The sequence below is a fragment of the Emys orbicularis genome, chromosome 2 (genome assembly GCF_028017835.1).
Source record: "Emys orbicularis isolate rEmyOrb1 chromosome 2, rEmyOrb1.hap1, whole genome shotgun sequence".
In the NCBI taxonomy this organism is placed as follows: Eukaryota; Metazoa; Chordata; order Testudines; family Emydidae; genus Emys; species Emys orbicularis.
Window position 1 is genome coordinate 7,705,966 of NC_088684.1, and position 21,818 is coordinate 7,727,783.

The window sequence follows — 21,818 nt, forward strand, 5'->3', positions numbered from 1 at the left end:
CTTCACAACCTCCTCAGGCAAGGAGTTCCACAAGTTGACTGTGCGCTGTGTGAAGAAGAACTTCCTTTTATTTGTTTTAAACCTGCTGCCCATTACATTCCTTAGTGAGAAGGATTTGAACTGGCAACCTAGCAATGAAAGATTCCTAGTTGTTACATTGCCAGGTCTCTCTGGTTCTCTCACCGTCCCTCCACCCCCCCAAATGAGCCCTGTACTTGATAACTGCAGATCACACTTTGCATTCAGTATCATATTTAAGTAAAATAATTGAATGGCAATTGACAGTTTAAGATTACACTAATTGCTCAGTTTCCCAGAACACTCCTAAAAAGAAAATGAATTTATCCTTCATATTTTTCCAGTTAAATGACCCTCATGGAAATAAATCCAGAGTGCGGAATTAATAGTGCTGCAAACAAAGTGTATAAAGAGTGCAGACTGCTTAGCTTTTTGTCATAATCTTTGCACAGTTTCTATTTTTTGAAGATAAGAACATACTGCCTGCAATAAACTTCTGTTTCCTGGGGCTGGGATCAGTCAGTTTGATAGATTACTGCTACTTCCCTCAATACCTGTATTAGTTTACACACCAGAATCTGAGGTATATAGCAGAAAAGGCAAGTGTGTGAGATATTCAGCTCAGGTTTTGGTTATGGATTTCCATGTCCTTGATTACTTAGTACACAGTAGATTTTCTTCTTCTAAGCAGCTACAAAAAAAACAACAAAACAACTGTAGCTGACAGTATTTGAAGCCCTTTTCTTTTGTAAATGAGTAAATGGTCCCAAGGAGTTCAAGCTATGTCATCTCATTGATATAGTTATTCCCAGTTAAAAGCATTTTTCATAGGATATCACATGAACCGACATAACTTGCTTTCAGTAATTTGTTGCTTAACAGGCCCATGGCTCACTGGAGCTGTTCAGAAACCTCTCTAAAATAACTAGGCACTATGGTCTAATAGTTCCTAGTGCACAGGCATCCACATCATAAACCAACCCATCACAATTTCAACTAATTGGAGTACTTGTTATTGGGCTCTGCAGAGAGGCCAAGGGTTGAATGGGCCATGAAGACTGAGTTACTCTCTTACCCATAGAAGTACTCTTCCAGGTCAGGGATGGTGAATAATTGTGGGGTGAAGTTTGTGTTACAGCTGTGTCTGCTCTAATTTTTCTGTGGATTCTATGTTCAGTCGCCTATCATGAGCTCTAATGTCTATTTTTCAATGAATCCAGTCCATCAGGGAAATGTTTTGTATAAATGACATTTTTGTATCCATAATGCAGATGCTACCATGTCATGTGCTTGCTTATTTGTGTTTAATTTTATTTCTTCTTTTTTTTTTTTCCTGTAGCCCTTATGATAGCCTCTGAACACTTTCCAAATGTCAATTTAGCCTCACAACAGCTCTCTGACACCTGGAGAACTGAGACAGGTGCATTGCCCAAGATCACACAGGAAATCTATGGCAGAGGTGGGAATAGAACCCACATATCTAGATTTCCAGGCCACTTTCTCAAACACAAGTACATTCTTCCTTCAAACTCTGTGTCTGTGTGCTGGGGCGGGGAGGTGTTTATTTTTTGTGGTGGCAAAGTAGCAGAAAACCTCATCTTCTGGGGATCACACCATTCGGTTTGGAGTGTGTGCGTGTTTTCGTGCCTTATCACAGTAAAAATAAGTACATACATGAATAAATTCACAAGCTATAAATATTAGGTGTGACCAGCCTAATGCATTTTTGACATTATTTCTTACCAATATGAATTGCAAAGTCCCAGAGGCCTCAGTCATCTGGACTAACAAAGTGCAGCAACATCAGATGCTGAGCGAAAGGAAATAAGAATTGTGGCATTATCACTGTCAGAGAGCAGAGCCGACATTATCGCTTGTACTCAGGAGAGTAATGAAACACCTTCCTCCGTCATTTACTTTGTGTGCAGATCTTCACCTTTTCCCTCACTGCCAGCAGCTCCCCATTTTTGGCTGGGTGAGCATTTGGAATGGGGTGTGTGTGGGTAAGGGATGTTTGTACCTAATTAGGAAACACATGCTCTGCCATGCATCACAGAAGACTTTTGAAACATTGTTCAATTTGTTCTACCCCTTGACAGAGTCGGGTAATTTTTTGGTTCCCTGCGCAAGAATATCGTTTCTCTATTTTCTGATGCAAGCCGTTCCTTGCTCTCCTCTCCCTGATACCAAACTATCATTCCATTGCTTTGAAGATAAAATGGAATCAAATGCGGCTTTTGTTGTCAAAAAGAAGCAAGGAAAAGCAATTCTTTTTGTTTATTTGTCTGTTATCAGAACATTTCAGTGTTCACGCTTATCTTGAAATGTAGTGTTTAGAGGGGAATGGGGGCTGAGATAACCGTTCTGCACTGTGTTGGTTCAGACAGAATTAGACTGCATTTCTATCTCTGTAATCTGCCAAGCCTCAACCCTTTATCTAACATCTTGGGTGAGGTTCTTTTGGAGGGAGGTCGGGGGGAGGGAGAAAAACAAGTTTTGCGCACACACACACACACACACACACACACACACACACACACACACACACACACACACTGGAAGGGGTGGTCTTGTGAGATTGTCTGATGGAAGATGCTTTAAAAGTGCAAAGTTACAGTGGTGCCAATCCAGATCACAGCCTCAGTGTATTGGGTGCTGTACACGCTTACAATGAAAGAAAATCCCTGTCCCAAAGAGTCTATAATCTAAATAGGGTCCAAACACAATAGGGCATCCAGAACATAAAAAAAGAGTAAAGGTAGTACGAACCCAAGGTTGCATATAATTTTAGCTGAGGGGACAATTTGGAAAATTCAGTGTTTTGTGTGTGTGTATAAGAAGTAGATAAAAGATATTAAATAACTACTCATAAGTAGAGCTGACTGAATCATTTTATTTTTGTTGGTTTTTTGTCCGAACTGAAAAATATGGGAAACGAATCAGTTAGTTTAGTACCAAAATGAAGTTTTCCTTACCAAAATGAAAAATCAGAAATTAAAAAAAAAAAAAAATCATTCAGATCAAACGAAATGGTTTGAATGTTGATTCAAAACAAAATGTTAAAATGGTTTGTTTTGAAAAAAAATTGAGCACGTCCCTCGGCCCGCGCCGCTTCCTGCAGCCCCCATTGGCCTGGAGTGGTGAACCGTGGCCAATGGGAGCCGCGATTGGCTGAACCTGCGGACGCGGCAGGTAAACAAACCGGCCCGGCCCACCAGGGGCTTTCCCTGAACAAACGGCAGCCCTAGTTTGAGAACCACTGGTCTCTGGTGACTAAATTGCCCTTTTAGCCTCTACCTCAGTACTGAACCATGTGTGACGTTGTGCAGTCTATATGGTTTTATAAAAATATGGTAATAAGTGAATATAACGTAACTGGGATAGTTTTAGAAAAATATGGTAATAAGTGAATATAACGTAACTGGGATATGCTTCATGCAAAAGGTCTCTTGTAAGGTATCATTACAAAGCTTATAATCTACTGAGTGTGATCATCCGATTTGTATAAATGTACCACTCTTGTATCTGAAACTAGAAATATGAAATATAACTCTGAGGGCCTATTGTAATTATGTAAAGTGTGGGCCATTAATGATGGTTTGGAATCTTGATGACTCCCATTAACAAGGACCATTATCCGTAGATGGCTGTGTTTACCTGTGAGTCTTCCTGTATATGTGTGTGCTGGCAAGTGGGCAATGAAGTCTTGCAGTGACATGTGATCATGTCACCTGAACTGGAATCCATCTTTAACCTGGTGCTTTTCCAGTGAGGGGAGGGGTGGAAACCCAGAGGGACAAAGGGTTCCCGCCTTATGCAAAAGTGCAAAAGATATATAAAGGGGTGGAACAGAACAAAGGGGGAAGAGGGGCCATCATGAAGAATCCCCTATCTATCACCTGAGCTGGAACAAGAGCTGTACCAGGGGAAAGAATTGTGCCCAGGCCTGGAAGGTGTCCAACCTGAGAAAAAACTTACTGAAGCATCTCTGAGGGTGAGATTATCTGTATTCAGTTTGATTAGACATAGATTTGCACATTTTATTTTATTTTGCTTGGTGACTTACTTTGTTCTGTCTGTTACCACTTGGAACCACTTAAATCCTATTTTCTGTATTTAATAAAATCACTTTTTATTTAGTAATTTACTCAGAGTATGTATTAATACCTGGGGGAGCAAACAACTGTGCATATCTCTCTATCAGTGTTATAGAGGACGAACAATTTATGAGTTTACCCTGTATAAGCTTTATACAGGGTAAAACGGCTTTATTTGGGTTTAAACCCCATTGGGAGTTGGGCATCTGAGTGCTAAGGACAAGCACACTTTTGTGAGCTGTTTTCAGGTAAATTTGCAGCTTTGGGACAAGTGATTCAGACCCTGGGTCTGTGTTGGAGCAGACGGGAGTGTCTGGCTCAGCAAGACAGGGTGCTGGAGTCCTGAGCTGGCAGGGAAAACAGAAGCAGGGGGGTAGTCTTTGCACATCGGGTGGCAGCTCCCAAGGGGGTTTCTGTGATCCAACCCATCACATCATATTCCCAGGGAGTAGTGAGGAGAAAGCACGTACTGTTCCTGCCTCTTTTTTCAATAAATAAAGGGCTTTGGTGTTCCAAGCCATCAGTCCAGCACCTTTCACCACATCTGAATTCACTCCACTGCCTGGACCAGAGATGGACTGCCATATTACTGTATTATTTCTTACCTAGGCCCTAATAAATGAAGCATGTTAACAGGGAGAGGTTTCCAGCATCCTTCCTCTCTATCCCTGCCTGTTCAGAGGCTCTACTTAATGGCATCACATTGGTCTGATAAGAGCTAGACATCACGCCTTCCAAAACCCATCCACTCAGCTCCTGCTGTCAAGCACAGTGTCTCTGTAGTGCTCCTGGAGCCTGCTGTCCCCAGTCAGCTTAGGGGCTGAGATGATGACGCTCAACAGAGCTATTTTAATTATTCAGCATGGTGCCATCACTTCCCAAGATGGCACTGACCATTAAGACAACAAAATAGAGTGAGAGAAGGAGAAAGAAACTCCCCGTGCTGGTTGTTGAGCAGTCCCAGAGGAGGTCTAACTCAGGCTGTAATTGCTGTTCTGGATAGCTTCTGCCCTCGAAACAATTTTCAGCTGGTCTGTTGTTGCTTAGCCTGGCTCAGTTTGATTTATAGGATGTCATTTTTTCTCCCCAGCTGTAGACAAGAGAAAAATATTTCCTTGAAAGACTGTTGCGGGTGAGATTTAGTTTTTGTCCATCTAGCATCAAAGAAGATCTCTGCCTTTCTATGTCCCTTCTCCCTGCCCCCCTCAGAAAGGAGTGGGGGGAGGGTTTTCACTATGTTTGAGTTTAAACACTGAGAAATGTCCATCCTTCTTCTCTTTTCGGTGTGCTACACAGTCTGGACAGTGGGAGGAATGTGCTCCTGAGAGTAATGCACACTGGGCACCGTGAACGGTGCTTCCCTATTATAACACATGTTGGGCACCTGGAGTGGGTGTTCCCCAATGGTTACATTTGCCTTGGCCCTGGGAGGGTGCTGTGGGGGGGCTACCCCAAGGGTAATACATTTTGGATATTTCCTGGGTTGCGTCCCTGTATTGACATGCACAAAGATATGCTGTGTTTTACCCCTTTGAGATCCTACCCCAATATCTCTGTCTGCTTCCAGTTCATTTTATAACAGCCCTTGTTGATCATTCATCAAATGACTGGCAGGGCAGACCCAGGAGTTTGCATATAGAACCCTACATGATCTGCATACGCAGATATGATTAATTTAGTAGTTAATTTCGATTCCTCTATCCAATTTGTTTAAGACTAGAGGTTCTCCCTCTAAAGGGACAAACCCTGAGTTCTCTACTCAGTTTTTTATTCTCTCCCTACTCAGGCAAACTCCCTTTGATGTCTGTGGGACACTTCCCTGAAAAAGGATTAAGTCAATATCGATCAAGAACTGCAGGATGTGGCCAGAAGTGAATGAGAAGGGACAGTGAGGGCATCCCTGGCCTGTCCCTTTGGAATGCAAATGAAGTCACCTCTTGTTTATTTAGCATTGTTCTTGTGGCTGGAATTTAGAGTGTCCTGAGAGTAAAATTACATGTGGGGACAAATGTAAATGTTTGCCCCCTTGCTAAACCTTGACACCTTTAGGAATGAGAATGGCTGTCAGAGGAGCTAACATTTTCATTGCTGTTTTTGTGAATATGTTTGAAATGTATGTTCTGTGCTGAAATGGGCTGGTAGGATTTATGATCCAGGCTGTCCTCTTTTTGGCTTTAGGAATGCTGAAAATGTGGGCATGTTAAAATGAGCCTTCTGTTGGGAGGTGTAACGTTCTAGTTAACCGGGGAGTTAATAGTTCTTAAAAGAATTTGTCAATTATCCCTGTAAAACCATCTGAGCCTGGTGATTTTCTAGGATGTTTTTTTTTTTGCTTGTTGTTCTTCCCTCTCTATATGTATGATAGGTCTAATGCAGCTTGTTTGTGTTCCTTGCAGTGTGAGAGCGTTAAACAATATTTACAGATCATGCAAATTATGCATATATTACGTTTGCCTTGGTCATCTTCTATCTCAGCTACTGCAACCATCCCTTTTGTGTCCCCCCTCCCCCGCCTTGCCACATCTGTTTGCCTCTCTTCCTCTGTGTAGTCTACACACAGTATAAAGGGCCCGGTCATTCAAGGTGCAGAGCGCTCACAACTCCCACTGAAATCATTTGGCAGATGGCAAGCACTCAGTGCTTTCCAGAGGCACCGAGCACCTTGCCGGCTAAAAATCTTCATCTTCTCCCACCAGTCTGACCATGTAATTCCCTTCTCAGATTCTCCACGCTGACTTCCTCTTGCTCACTAAAGCTTATCATCCTCACCTTCAAGCTGCGACACAATTTCATCTCTGCATACATCTCAGATCTCCTTTTGTCCTCCTCCCTATCCACACAAGTCATTCTGGTTGGCACGTCATCTGTATCCTTCTCCCGGTTTGGCCTCCTTCCACTTTTTGTGCTGGCTTTTTCACATGGAATGCCTTTTCTTTCCTTTTGCACTAAGAGCCTGATTCATTGCCAAGTGAAGTCAGTGGCAGTCTTTCCATTGACTTCAGTAGACTTTGGATCAGCCTTCAATTGGCTATCTTCTCTTCATTTCAATCCCTCCTTAACACATGCTTCCTCTGCAACGTCCTGTAATGTTAATCCACTTAAGAGAGAAGCGTGTGTTTAAATATACGTGGACCTACATACATGAGTGTGTGGTCTCTGTGTTTCCTAGTACTCTGTTGCTCTGTCTGTATCCAGCTGTTTCTCTTGTCTTATACTTAGATTGTAATCTCTTTGGAGCAGTGACTGTCCTTTTGGTCTGTGTTTGTCCAGCATCTAGCACAATGGAGTCCTGGTCCATGACCATGACTGCTAGGCCCTATAACAAAACAACAACAACCACCATCACCAACCACCCAGCACCACCACCACCAGGCATAGAATATGTGAAACAATAGCAAGCTCTAGTAAATCAAGGGTTACTTGTTTCTATGAAGTGAAGGGGATTTGTGAGACACTATATTCCATTGTGAAACATGCATAATATGTAGAAACTTGGAAAACAGAAGTACTTTCATTTTACAGGCAAACTCCCAGTGACAGGAAAGTTCAGTGGTTCATCATGATGTACTGATTCCTGGCAGGAAGCTCTGAGAATGTAACTCTCAGATATTGTCTGTTCTGAAAAGTTGTTTTTTGTTTGCTAACATATTTCAGTTACTTGGACACTTTGCAGTGACTGGTTAAATTATTCAACAAATTCCATGCTGTGGGTTATATTATTCTGTACTCACCACTTTGCAACTTGCTCTGTTTTGCTTTTTAATACCATAGTCAACAATTTCTAAGTTCATTTCCTTGCTAGCCTTTTACCTTCTGGTGTCCATGGTACCTTCTCTGCTGCACTGATGTGTAGCAATATCTTCAAGCATTGTTATGGACATTTGAAAGGGAGATATTGGACTCACAGGGCAGGGGGGGAAGTCTATTTTGCTCTAATAAATAATTGGGTATGATAGGCAGCAAGCAGTACAGTGTGTGACTAACAATGTTTAATACATTATCTCTGTAGTTCTTCTCTTTTTGTTTATACTGTAATATACTGAGTTTAATGTGCAAGTATCACAACAATATATGCAATTTAATTAGCTTTTGAGGATCAGTTTGGGCGGTATGTCATTTGATCCTTCTGAAACAAAGTTTGTTCACTTGTGTGTCATTGACTTCAGTGTAATTACTGCAGGGATGTATTTTGCATTATAGCCAAATAGTCACCATGAAACCAAATGTAGCTACTGATGCAAACATCAGTACACAGATGCTATGGTGATTCCATTCCATTGCTGGGACAGACAGACTGAAAGACAGGTGAAATCCTCTCTGGTTCAACTCACGAAAACCAAGTTTTAACTGGGATGTATTTAGTCCCAAGAGACCTATGTGAATGTTGCTTCACCCCCATCCCCATGTGCAATCTCTTTCTTTCACACTTTGCTAATCCTCACTCCCCATAGAAAAACTACAGTGGCACCTGCCTTCTTGGCAATGATTTACTACCATAGTGTTAGAGTGTGATCTCGTGTTACTTAAACTTCATTACTTTTATAAAATATTCCGCAGAACATTTACTAGTTATGAATATTCTCATACATAATTAAAGCTAGACTGCACTTGACAAGGAAGCGAGCACAGTGCATTTTGTGATGCATTACCCTATCCTTTGGTGTTTTAGCTTTTGTTTCTCGTATTTGTTCACTTGCTCGGAAATTTGCCATATTCAGTAATTCACAATGGTTCTCCCAGGCTTCATTACAAATTAATGAGATTCGACTGCATTATATAATTAAGTACTGTTCTACTCACAATTACATAATAAATTTCAAAAACAAATGTAGATACACTTGGAACCATTTATAAATTAATCAAAGGGGATAGTTTAGTTGTCTGACCATCAGGTTGGGGACATTTAGACTCCTTTGCACCACAGATTCTACTCCCAGCAGGCTTAAAGTAGGTGAATAGCCTACTGTTCAGTTAACTGTGGGAGGGAGTCTCTTAAAAGCGATTTTAAAAGTTGGGGGAGGAAATCATCTCCTGTGAGAAAACACGTGGGATGAGTCTGAGGGCAGAGAGAAACTACACTTCTCCATGAGAGTGTTCCCACATGTGTTGTGGGGAATATGTATGTGTGTTTTTCCCCTCAGTGCCCCAGTAGAATCAACAAGGTGCTCCTCCCCTGGGATTTACAGTCAACTAGGGTTGCTCTCCTATATGCCTTATGCCAATGCACCTCTCTGCGGAGCAAAGGAAAGTGAATACTGGCAAAAGTGGTTACCATGCGTGGATCATGTCCTGAGAGATGGTCTGTTCCGTATGGACATTAATGATCCAGTGATACTTCACACAGGAGTAAGGGTTTGCTCTCGCTCTGGTGCTATGCATTGTATTTGGCATCAATTGGTTAATTCCCCTCCTCCTCATCCCCCCGATTTATCTATGTATCAGAAGTGCTATATTATGGTGGCATCTGTATTAAAATGTTGCGATAGTTCTGTTATACACTGAGCAGCCTTCACTCACACTCAGCATAATGTTTTTGTGTCCTAAGATAGATAGTGAAGCAAAGTCGGATCTTTCTGCATGAAAGGCGCTATAAAAATTCAAAAGTTATAGCAACAAGTTCTGTCCGAGTGTCCTTTTCTGGTATGCTAATAGGAGCCTTTTCTCTATTGTATTCAGTATTATCCCATTTACAGATTAATCATCCTTCTGAGAGCCAGAGTTACATGAAGCTAAGATCTGATGATGTTCTTATATGCTAGTTTGTTACAGGCTCTAATTTAGAAACAATATTGCAGTTGCTGTTTTTTAATTCAAAGGAGTTACTGTTGCTTTAACTAGTTAATTATTTGACACTTTGAAGAGGTGTAAATAGATCCACTCATCACATAGCTTTGCCCTAACTGACCTAAAGATAAAGAGATTTCAAAATCTGACATTCTTTCTATCAGCTCTCCATTCACTTAATAATGGTATTTCACCACAAGCACGCAACACTGAGAGAACTTATGCCTGGTCTACACTACACCTTTAATTCGGATTTAGTGGCTTTAATTCGAATTAACTCTGGAACCGTCCACACAACGAAGCCATTTAATTCGAATTAAAGGGCCCTTTAATTCGATTTCTGTACTCCACCCCGACGAGCGGAGTAGCGCCAAAATCGAATTTGTCAATTCGAATTAGCGTTAGTGTGGCCGCAATTCGATGTTATTGGCCTCCAGGAGCTATCCCACAGTGCACCATTGTGACCGCTCTGGCCAGCAATCTGAACTCGCATGCACTGGCCAGGTGGACAGGAAAAGCCCCGGGAACATTTGAATTTCATTTCCTGTTTGCACAGCGTGGAGAGCACAGGTGACCACAGAGAGCTCATCAGCACAGGTAACCATGCAGGCTGATAATCGAAAAAGAGCACCAGCATGGACCGTACAGGAGGTACTGGATTTGATCTCTATATGGGGAGAGGATTCAGTGCTAGCTGAACTGCGTTCGAAAAGACGAAATGCCAAAACTTATGAAAAAATTTCCAAGGGCATGATGGAGAGAGGCCACAATAGGGACACAGATCAGTGCCGCGTGAAAGTCAAGGAGCTCAGACAAGCCTATCAAAAAGCAAAGGAGGCAAACGGTCGCTCCGGGTCAGAGCCGCGGACATGCCGCTTCTACGCTGAGCTAAATGCATTTCTAGGGGGGGCCGCCACCACTACCCCACCTCTGACTGTGGATTCCGAGCTGGGGATAATCTCATCAGGGACACCTGATGATTCCGCGGAAGGGGAAGAGGAGGAGGAGGAGGACGAGCTGGCAGAGAACACCCAGCTCTCCGTTCTCCCCAACAGCCAGGAACTGTTTCTCACCCTGACTGAAGTACCCTCCCAAGCCTCCCAAGCCAGCACCCAAGACCATGACCCCATGGAAGGGACCTCAGGTGAGTTTACCTTTTAAAATATAAAACATGGTTTAAAAGCAAGCATTTTTAATGATTAATTTGCCCTGAGCACTTGGGATGCATTCGCAGCCAGTACAGCTACTGGAAAAGTCTGTTAACATGTCTGGGGATGGAGCGGAAATCCTCCAGGGACATCTCCATGAAGCTCTCCTGGAGGTACTCCAAAAGCCTTGCCACAAGGTTTCTGGGCAGTGCAGCCTTATTCCGTCCTCCATGGTAGGACACTTGACCACGCCATGCTAGTAGCAAGTAATCTGGTATCATTGCCTGACAGAGCCTGGCAGCGTATGGTCCCAGTGTTTGCTGGCATTCAAGCAACATCCGTTCTTTATCTTGCTGTGTAATCCTCAGGAGAGTGATATCGCTTAGGGTAACCTGGTTGAAATAAGGGAATTTAATTAAGGGGACTGAGGTGGCCGTTCCTACTGGGCTGTTTGCCTGTGGCTGAAAAGAAATCCTTCCCTGCATTTAGCCAAGTGCAAGGGGGGGGGGGGAGGATTGGCCCAGAGCTTTTCGCGTTTTGCTAGCAGGGATCTTCCCTGATACCAGCCAGGCGGTGGGGGGAGGGATAAAGCACTCATCCCAGAGAATTCATGGCGGGTGGGGGGGGGGTGTTAGTTTGGTTCCTGCAGGGATCTTCCCTGATACCAGCCACGCGGTGGGGGGAGGGAGAAAGCACTCATCCCAGAGAATTCATGGCGGGTGGGGGGGGGGGGTGTTAGTTTGGTTCCTGCAGGGATGTTCCCTGATACCAGCCAGGCGGTGGGGGGAGGGATAAAGCACTCATCCCAGAGAATTCATGGCGGGTGGGGGGGGGGGGGTGTTAGTTTGGTTCCTGCAGGGATCTTCCCTGATACCAGCCACGCGGTGGGGGGAGGGATAAAGCACTCATCCCAGAGAATTCATGGCGGGTGGGGGGGGGGGGTGTTAGTTTGGTTCCTGCAGGGATCTTCCCTGATACCAGCCAGGCGGTGGGGGGAGGGATAAAGCACTCATCCCAGAGAATTGGATGGGGGGGGGGGGGTGTTAACCTTCAGCAGCAGAAAACAAGCTAACAGGAAAACTGCAGCACAACGGGCTTTGCTTGGTATGTGGGAAAGCAGGGCGCAGAAGCCTAAAGACAGTGGCTTACCATGGCAGCATGCAAGGTGAATTCTGTTGCCCCGACCTGCGTCTGTGATCTCTAGCAGCAAAGCCACAGGCACTCAATATTAAGAGGCAAAATGCGACCTTGCACAGAAATCACATGTGCTATGTAATGTGAATAGTATACACCGTGAAAGAGTATAAGCATTGTTCTGAAAAATGTATCTTTTAAAAAAATTCTCTCCTTTTTTCACTCCCTCCAGCAGGTGCAAATGTTTCAAGCCTCCCTCCTCCTTCCCGAAGGCTATCCCAGATAAGGCGTCGTAAAAAAAAAACGAGAGAAGAGATGTTTTCCGAAATCATGCAATCCACCAGGAATGAAAGAGCTCATCTGAATGAGTGGAAGGAGACGGTTTGCAAGTATAGGAAAGAAGCCAGTGACCGTGAGGACAGGAGGGACCAACGTGAGGACATGAGGGACCAACGTGAGGACAGAAGGGACCAACGTGAGGAGAGGAGAGACGCTCGAGATGAGAGGTGGCGGCAGGAAGATCAGAGGAGTCGGGAAGCAACGCTGGGGCTGCTGCGTGAGCAAACAGACATGCTCCGGCGTCTGGTGGAGCTTCAGGAACGGCTGCTGGAGAACCGAGTGCCGCTACAGCCCCTGTATAACCCCCCTACCTCCTCACCATGTTCCATAGCCTCCACACCCAGACGTGTAAGAACACGGGGGGGGAGGCTCCGTACACCCTCCCATTCCACCCCAGTGGACAGCCCAAGCAAAAGGCTGCCATTTTTTTAACCTTTTTTTACTGGGCTTTTCCTTCCCGCTGATCCTCCTCCCAAACCCCACTCAGGTTCTGTGCCGCTACAGCCCCTGTATAACCCCCCTACCTCCTCACCATTTTCCATAGCCTCCCCACCCAGATGTGTAAGAACACGGGGGGGGAGGCTCCGTACACCCTCCCATTCCACCCCAGTGGACAGCCCAAGCAAAAGGCTGCCATTTTCTTAACCTTTTTTTACTGGGCTTTTCCTTCCCGCTGATCCTCCTCCCAAACCCCACTCAGGTTCTCTCCCTCTTTTTATAATCAATTCATAAAGAATAAATGATTTTTAAACAATGGTGACTTTATTTCCTTTGAAAGCAAGCTGGGGGAAGGGGGAGGGTGGGTTCCTTACAGAGAATGAGTCAATAAAGGGGGCGGGTTTTCAGGAAGGATAAACAAACATAAATTTCACACTGTAGCCTGGCCAGTCATGAAACTGGTTTTCAAAGCTTCCCTAATGCGCAGCGCTTCATCGTGTGCTCTTCTAATCGCCCTGGTGTCTGGCTGCGAGTAATCAGCAGCCAGGCGATTTGCCTCAGCCTCCCACCCTGCCATAAAGGTCTCCCCCTTGCTCTCACAGAGATTGTGAAGCACACAGCAAGCAGTAATAACAATGGGGATATTGGTTTGGCTGAGGTCTGAGCGAGTCAATAAGGATCGCCAGCGACCTTTTAAACGGCCAAATGCACATTCTACCACCATTCTGCACTTGCTCAGCCTGTAGTTGAACAACTCCTGACTCCTGTCCAGGCTGCCTGTGTATGGCTTCATGAGCCATGGCATTAAGGGGTAGGCTGGGTCCCCAAGAATAACAATTGGCATTTCAACATCCCCCACGGTTATTTTCTGGTCCGGAAAGTAAGTCCCTTGCTGCAGCCGTTTAAACAGATTGGTGTTCCTGAAGACGCGAGCGTCATGAACCCTTCCCGGCCAGCCCACATGGATGTTGGTGAAACGTCCCTTGTGATCCACAAGTGCTTGCAGCACCATTGAGAAGTACCCCTTGCGGTTTATGTACTGGGTACCCTGGTGCTCCGGTGCCAAGATAGGAATATGGGTTCCATCTATTGCCCCACCACAGTTAGGGAATCCCATTGCAGCAAAGCCATCCACTATGACCTGCACATTTCCCAGAGTCACTACCTTTCGTAGCAGCACCTCCGTGATTGCTTTGGCTACTTGCATCACAGCAGCCCCCACAGTAGATTTGCCCACTCCAAATTGATTCCCGACTGACCGGTAGCTGTCTGGCGTTGCAAGCTTCCACAGGGCTATCGCCACTCGCTTCTCAACTGTGAGGGCTGCTCTCATCTTGGTATTCTGGCGCTTCAGGGCAGGGGAAAGCAAGTCACAAAGTTCCATGAAAGTGCCCTTACGCATGCGAAAGTTTCTCAGCCACTGGGAATCGTCCCACACCTGCAACACTATGCGGTCCCACCAGTCTGTGCTTGTTTCCCGGGCCCAGAATCGGCGTTCAAAGCCTATAACCTGGCCCATTAACATCATAATCTCCAAAGCACCGGGGCCCGCGGTCTCAGAGAATTCTGTGTCCGTGTCCATGTCCTCATCACGCTGGTCGCTGCGCTGCAATCGCCGCCTCCTCCTCCTCCTCGCCTCTTTTTTCTGGTCCTGTGTAAGCATAAACTCCACGAGAAAGCGCGAGGTGTTTATAATGTTCAAGACTGCGTTCTGGAGCACAACGGGATCCATGCTTGATGCAGAATGGAGTCTGCAGAGTTCACTCAGGAAAAAAGGCGCGAAATGGTTGTCTGCCGTTGCTTTCAGGGAGGGAGGGGGAGGCTGTACCCAGAACTACCTGCGACAATGTTTTTTGCCCCATCATGCACTGGGGTCTCAACCCAGAATTCCAAGGGGGGTGGAGACTGCGGGAACTATGGGATAGCTATGTAAAAGCTACCCACAATGCAACGCTCTGGAAATCGATGCTACTATGGTAGCTTGGACGCACACCACCGAATTAATGGTGCCTAGTGTGGCCGAATACATTCGAATTTATAAAATCGGTTTCCTAAATTCGAATTATATAAATTCGAATTAATCCTGTAGTGTAGACATACCCTTAGTTAGTACAGAAGAATCCGCTGTCCTAGATGAATGGTATCCCTCAAACACAGCTCCTTAGAGATAGGGGAGGACTGGTTTTTGTTCTTTAGTGCTGCACAGTTATTCTAAGCAGCTGGGTAGTCTAATTTTTCGACCTCCTCCTTTTACATGGCAACTCAATTGGTTCAGGTGCAAAGTTTGGTAACTGAAGTGCAACAAATTATGGTGTTGTTTAAGGGCCCTTTTAAGGTATAGTGAGAATATTTGGTCATCACTGTTCTATGCAGAAGAAAAAATATGTTTCCAAGATTGAGAAACTGGGCAACTCTTTTGGGTTTTGATGTATCTGTTGATCATTAACTGTGACCTTTCACCTTTTCAGAGTGACATGTTGGATGTAAACCAGATCATTAAAGACCTGGCCTCCATGGTTTATGAACAAGGCGACACAATAGGTAGGTATCACCATTAGTGTTAAGGTATGTACTTTATTATCTGATTTTGCCATTCAGATCTGAGGTGGCAACTCACCTACAAAAGAGTTTTAGGGGCCAAAATGATCCCAATGCCAGGGCTGCTTAAGACAACTGAGTTGCCACTGAGACCATTCGTCTTGTACTAGAGGGGATTTTGTCCATGGAAATCTCCTTGGATTTGAAAAGCTGTCCTCTGTGATATTTGGGATAGTTACTGGTGGTGGTAGCATAAAAATAGATTTCACAGGAAGAACAATCCATTGGCTGTTGGATGTAGAGTGGGGAAGACATACCCATAACTAGAATGGGAAGACATTGTTAATCTTCCTCTGGAATTGGAATGAAAAATTATTGTCGCTGCAGAAAAATGTATAGCTTGATTCTGCTTAATAGAGCTTGAGCCATAATATTCTGACACACACACGGTCCAAACATATGTCCAGAGCCTGACCCCTCCTTGCTCCCCCGCTGGCAGGGTTTTGGACCGTAGTGAGACAGCATGCTAGTGCATTGGTGGAACGCAGGGGAACAGAGGAAATGCCTAGTCATTGACTGTTTGTTCTCCAGCATCAAGCGCATCATTGACAGGGAGTGGTGACCAGTGGGAAGAAATGGAGGCAAAATATAGGAGATCCAGATCTTTTAAAATGTCCTGTCCCCTCAGCTCCTTCATGACCATCTCCTGTTACAGCTAAGGGAAGGAAGGGTCAGATATGTTTCTCTCCCTCTTGTTTTACAGCAGGTATGAGATAAAATGAACTATCCAGTGCCTTAAACAATTGCCAAAATTTCCTGAGTGCCTAAGTGAGACTCTTAAATCCATGTTTAGCGACCTAACTATAAAAGAAGCCTGATTTGCAAAGACGCTGAGCACTTGCAGCTCTCCTAGAAGTCAGTGGGAGTTGGACCAGACCCTAAGAGAGAAATCATAAAAGGAGGAATACTTCCAGTCCGACTATTGATCACACTGTTTCCTTGCCAAGCACACAGTCTTTGGCAAGCGTCCATTAAGCTGCAGACCTGTCCATCCAAACAGAAATGTGCAAGTGCCATCACACAGACTGTTCGTTCACAGACACAGAGCAAAATCAAGATCACATCTGCAGCACTTCATTTTTGAGCTCGTGCTTGTTTGACAGCTCTGTTTGTGCACAGATAACTTCTGAATCCGCTTGGGCTTCAGGAGTCATATCAGATGTTAATGCCTCGAGGGACATGACAACATACATCAGTTAGTTTCATGACCCTTGTCACCACGTTCCTTGCGGCTAGATTTATTTTTTAAACCGTTACCCATGCGGTGGAAGTGGCCCCGATATTAACTTGCCTGGGAGAAAACAAAAAGCTGTAGAAAGTAGGACCTTTTGTCTTTAAACCAGCATCATGCTTTTACTGCTTTTATATAGGAGGCATTCTTTTTCCAGTAGCACTGTTAACCTTTTTCTTTCTTTCTGAGTAGCTTTTCAGTCAATCAGCCAGTCAAGATATCTCCCTACTCAGTTGCTGTAAGTTCCCACTGTTTATCTTTTGACGTTTATGTTACACACAAGTGAGAGGAATCAGAAGGTAAAGAGAGTTGAAACACCCACAGTGAAAATTCAGCATTGATGATAAGGGGGAGTTCTCACCACATCCAGGGTTTTAATTTCTGCCTGTTATACACATGAGATGAAAGTTCTGCAACTGTGTCTCCTCATTTAAATAAAAAAAAATACTTAGTGGGGGAGTATCAGGCTGGCCAGCAAAACATACTGTTGTGTCCATGATACACGATCAGATCTCACACTCACTCGTGCCTGCCCTGGGCTTGCTGGGAGCAATAGAAAGGCAGTTTGTGCTCACCCCTGGGAGGAGACCCGTGTTCTTTCAATGAACCTTCTGTAGCTCACCTAGCTACCAAGTTAGCTAGCTTCTGAGTCAACATGACCACAGTCCTTCTTAAAGGGGAGGGAAGTTTGTTGCCATGCAAGGGATGGGCGGAATGAATGAAGGAGGAAAAATGCAGAATCCTTGAGGATGCAGCTCTGACATTTTGCATTTTCTGTACATATATCACCATCCCTAAGAATTGTGATCTGTGTTCCCAGTAGCAGCATTTTCCTCTGTTTTAGTGGTTCAATGAACGTGTAACTGAGGATCACAATAGCGATGAGCCTGATTCATTAAAAAATTGATTGCCATTGCATCAGGCACAAAAATCTTTTCAGTCCAGGGCAGTAGCAACCCCGAATAGTTTCAAATACATATAGATACTGGATCTTCTAGTCTGCCTCCCTGCCTGATTGCAGGACATGATCCATAAATCTATACTGGATCCCCACTAACAGTCCTGTTTCACTCCAGCATTGGTAATCAGTGAATGATCACCTGTGAGAGGTTGCTCCTTTGTATAACTGGCACAAGCTCTCACGAAGGAAATGAAGTTAACTCCTGTAGTTATGCAGACAGCAATTTCAGTGGCATTGGACTTTTCCCATGTGTTAGCTGAGATGTCAACTTACATGTGACAGGCTTGCACAGCCATGGATCAGCAAGTGGGCGGGAGTTTACATTTTCAAACAGGATTCAGACGTGGGTATGGGAAACATTGCTTTTGTATTAAACAATATAAGGTAGGTGCGCAAATCCTCATTTGGAATGTACACGCTACCTTATTAAATAACATATAAATACCCAGCATTTGGTACCTTTCTAGGAACCAACCTCAACATGTTGACATGCAAGAGAAGTTCCACACCAGAGTCTGCGATTGCTGCTCAGTTGGTTGCTTCTACTTCTGACCCTGCTGCTCGCGGGAATGTTACCATGTTCACACACTATACTGCTGGAACGCCACATCAAGGACAACACTCGCGGACCAAGACAAGGAAGCCCAATTTTAGTCCACAGGAGACTGAAGTGCTTGTGCAGAAGGTCACCAAACACTACCAGCTACTTTTTGGGGCTTTAAGGGGGACCCCTGCCAAGAAGCACAGAGTGTGGAATAAGATCCTACAAGCTGTCAACGTTCTGGGGTATTGCAGGAGGGATATGGGGGATCTGAAACACAAATGGCGAGATCTCCGTGGGGTAGTGAGGAAAAAACTTGGGGAACATCAGAAAGCTGCAGCTGGAGGAGGGCCACCACAGTCCCTTGTCCTCACTCCAGTGGAGCGAATGGTAGCAGAAACGTTCTCCACTGAAACCATCCAAGGAGAGGGTCAAGGAGTTGACACCTTGAGAAGTAAGTTACACTGGTGCAATTATCAGAGCAACATTTACATATACATAAGCACACACACATTCAGCCACTCTACAGTACTCATCAGCTCAAAATTTACTCATCATTCTCTGTCAAAGAATATGTTGTACACTGTATGGGCTGGTTTCTCCTCTCACATACACTAGTGTAAATCAGGAATAATTCCAATAAGTCAATGTGTAATTGGTATTAGTGCAAGGAGAATCTAGCCCTGCATCTAGCAGATTTGAAGGAGACATCATCGACGTAGCCGGCAATATCATTCTCATTAGCACACGATTTGGGCGAACACACATCTATCCATCTCTGGAGTCTGCTATGTGTGTTGCAAGAGGGAGTCCAGGTGACTGAAATAATGTGCACGTTGCATTTTTTTAACCCATGACAGAAAAAATACTGCTGTTCTCATGCCCATCAGGAAGAAGGAGATGCTTTCCTCTCCCATACACATAAACAATGTCTTTGGTATCCCAAAACAGTGCAAGAGCCAATTCCTTATGTAAGCCATCCTACATCAAACATCACAAGTAAGTTCACTGCTTACAGCTTCATCGCATTTCTCACCGCTGAGCGCCAGATTATTCTGAAAGCATTTTACTAGGATTATAACAATTACCCATTCCCACCCCCCCATCAGGCCATTTTGCCACCAACACTCATTCCTCAAGTAGAGCACATACATACCCCCAACCTGTTTCCTGAAAAGAGCAAGAGACCCAAAGACTGGTACATCCACACAATCAGTCCAAGACTACAGCACAGGAAACACAGGAACTCAATGCTTTATTCACCAGCTCCAGCTACCTCTTTGTCGTACCTAAAGGTGTACAGATCACAACTTTCACAGCAAGACCTGCTGTCAGGGAAGGGAAGCTGTATGACATGAAGATGAGAACTTTCTTCACCCCTGTTTTTCTTCCATTTCTTATTACCACATTTGCCACCCATCCACCTTCTCCTGTTGCTGAGTGTGAGTTGCCTGGTTTTTAGATTTTGGTTGATACTGATATTGCACTTCACCACATCCCGAAGTCTGGACATCTCGGACTAAGAATAATAAGGCTGAGGACAAGGACATTTGGTAATGCAGCCTGATTTGGAGGCTTGAATAGTTTAGAGAATTCACACACCTGGTGTCTTCCAGCCTTCAGCATGCAGGCCTGCCCAGGAAACAGGGGAAATGTGGCAGTTGGTTCATCTTCTTGTTACATTGAGGGATAGAGAAAATTGTTCAGTTGGGTCAATAAATGTAGGCCTTGAGCTGGGCTGATATTTGTTTGAATACATCATTGTCATTTCCCCCCAGTCTTAATAAATGACTCTGTGAAAGGGAAATGTGTTTGTATTGATGTAAATGTGGGATCACTGAGATTATTTGTTTTGGGGGTTGTGGGAGCACCCTGCACCTGCCACCACCATAGCCTCTTCTGTCCCCTGGAACCAGCCCTGTTTGGCCAGCATCATTTCCTATAGCTGGGTACTTCCATCTTGACTTGAAGGCTGATGTCTTTTCAAAAGAGTGATGCTTCATTTGCAGAGTCATGGCACACTGTCCTGGGATCAACCACAAAGAGCCATCACTCGTGTCCTCTGCAAGCCTCTTCAGGTCACTTTGGAAGATTCTTCATGTATGTTCTGTGACTGATGGCTTAGTGGCACAGGAATTTCTTTGTTATAAAGAGTCCCCTGGAGACTGGATGGAGTCTGCTATCAAATACAATAAAACAAGAGAATTTGGAAAATCAGACAGCTGGATCGTTAACTAAACTGTCCTGTGGCTGAGTTGGGACATCTGAAAAATGAATGCATCCTGGGAATGGTCCCTGAATACCTGGACTTAACATTTCTGGTAACCTTTGTACATTAGAATGGGGTCTACATATTCATATCCATTCAGTTGGTAACACTTCCTAAATTTCAGAGGAGACAATTATATTGATGGATATATTTATGTACTCGTTGGTTCTTTGTACACTGCAGAATCCTCACTTGGCTCTTTCATGTCTAGCTGTTCCTGGGGTAAGACATGGAGTTATGTGTCAGAGCAGGGTACCACTTCTCCAGAAGTTGTGCACAGTGGCATCCAAGTCTTTCTGAAGTTGCTACTTATCTGTTTCAGATGAGGCACACATTTTTCATTTTATTTTGAAGACATAACTCAGAATCTGTTGAACCAAAAGTGTATACTTTGGAGCCAGTTTACTCTGTCTTCTTCTCAACACAATTATGACTAACAGCTTTATTATAAACAGTACCATCCATAGCATATTTCTCAGGAGGCAGGCACAGGTTAGTTTGATCTTCTCTGTTCTTCTCATTTCACCCATAGTGGCAGGGGGTGCAAGGAATGTATGAGTCTTTGTATTTTATTTCTCTGTGTTTTAAAGTCTATGTCTCTGAGTTTCTGTCTCTCGCCTCATTGTTTGCACATTCTTTTTATAATGCTAATGGTGTTAGGAAGACAGTGTGTGTGTTTTGTAAAGAAAAGAGTAATGGGTGATTACAGACTTATAAGTTTACTAATGCCTAAAGATGTGTCTGCTGTTCTGTATTTGATCTTCTTAATGTGACTGGGTTGGTGTAGTTGCAGCTAATGAGCCAAGTAATTTTGTACAAGAAACTAGCTGCGTGGATGTGGACGGGGGTCTCTTCTTTTTATGATTTTTTTTTTTTTTTTTTTTTTTTGCCACCAGTAGAATTCTCTGCTGCTGTGAACATGAAGCCCAGTTCATCTGAAGTTGTTATCAGGAAGCTGCACTGCTGTGCTCTGAACTCCCAGAAATCCTGTGATTGAGCTGGAAGGGTCATAAATGTACAACCAGCTGAGTTGTTGGTTTATTTCTGCTGGTAGGCGTCACACTCTGACTTAGAAGGGTAGCGTGTGGGATACCATGTTATGAATAGGTTAAGTAAATCAAACCAACCATTGCAAGGGAAAGACAAATCATAAATATCATGGATTTTACTTTGGAGGCAAAATTCAGCCTTTCCAAAATAACAAGCAAACATACACACCTTTTTTGTAAATGAATCGGACACATTGTCTTGATATTTTCC

At 44.2% G+C, this 21,818-nt stretch overlaps 1 protein-coding gene across 2 annotated transcripts in view; it reads left to right on the top strand.

Moving 5' to 3' along the window:
* The window catches only part of TSNARE1 (t-SNARE domain containing 1), a 706,722-nt gene that overhangs the window by 452,401 nt on the left and 232,503 nt on the right, over positions 1-21,818 (top strand). For both annotated transcript variants that reach the window (XM_065399459.1, XM_065399458.1), the window contains exon 10: positions 15,427-15,499. In XM_065399459.1, coding sequence (XP_065255531.1) covers positions 15,427-15,499 — 73 coding nt within the window. The remainder of the gene's footprint in view (positions 1-15,426; positions 15,500-21,818) is intronic.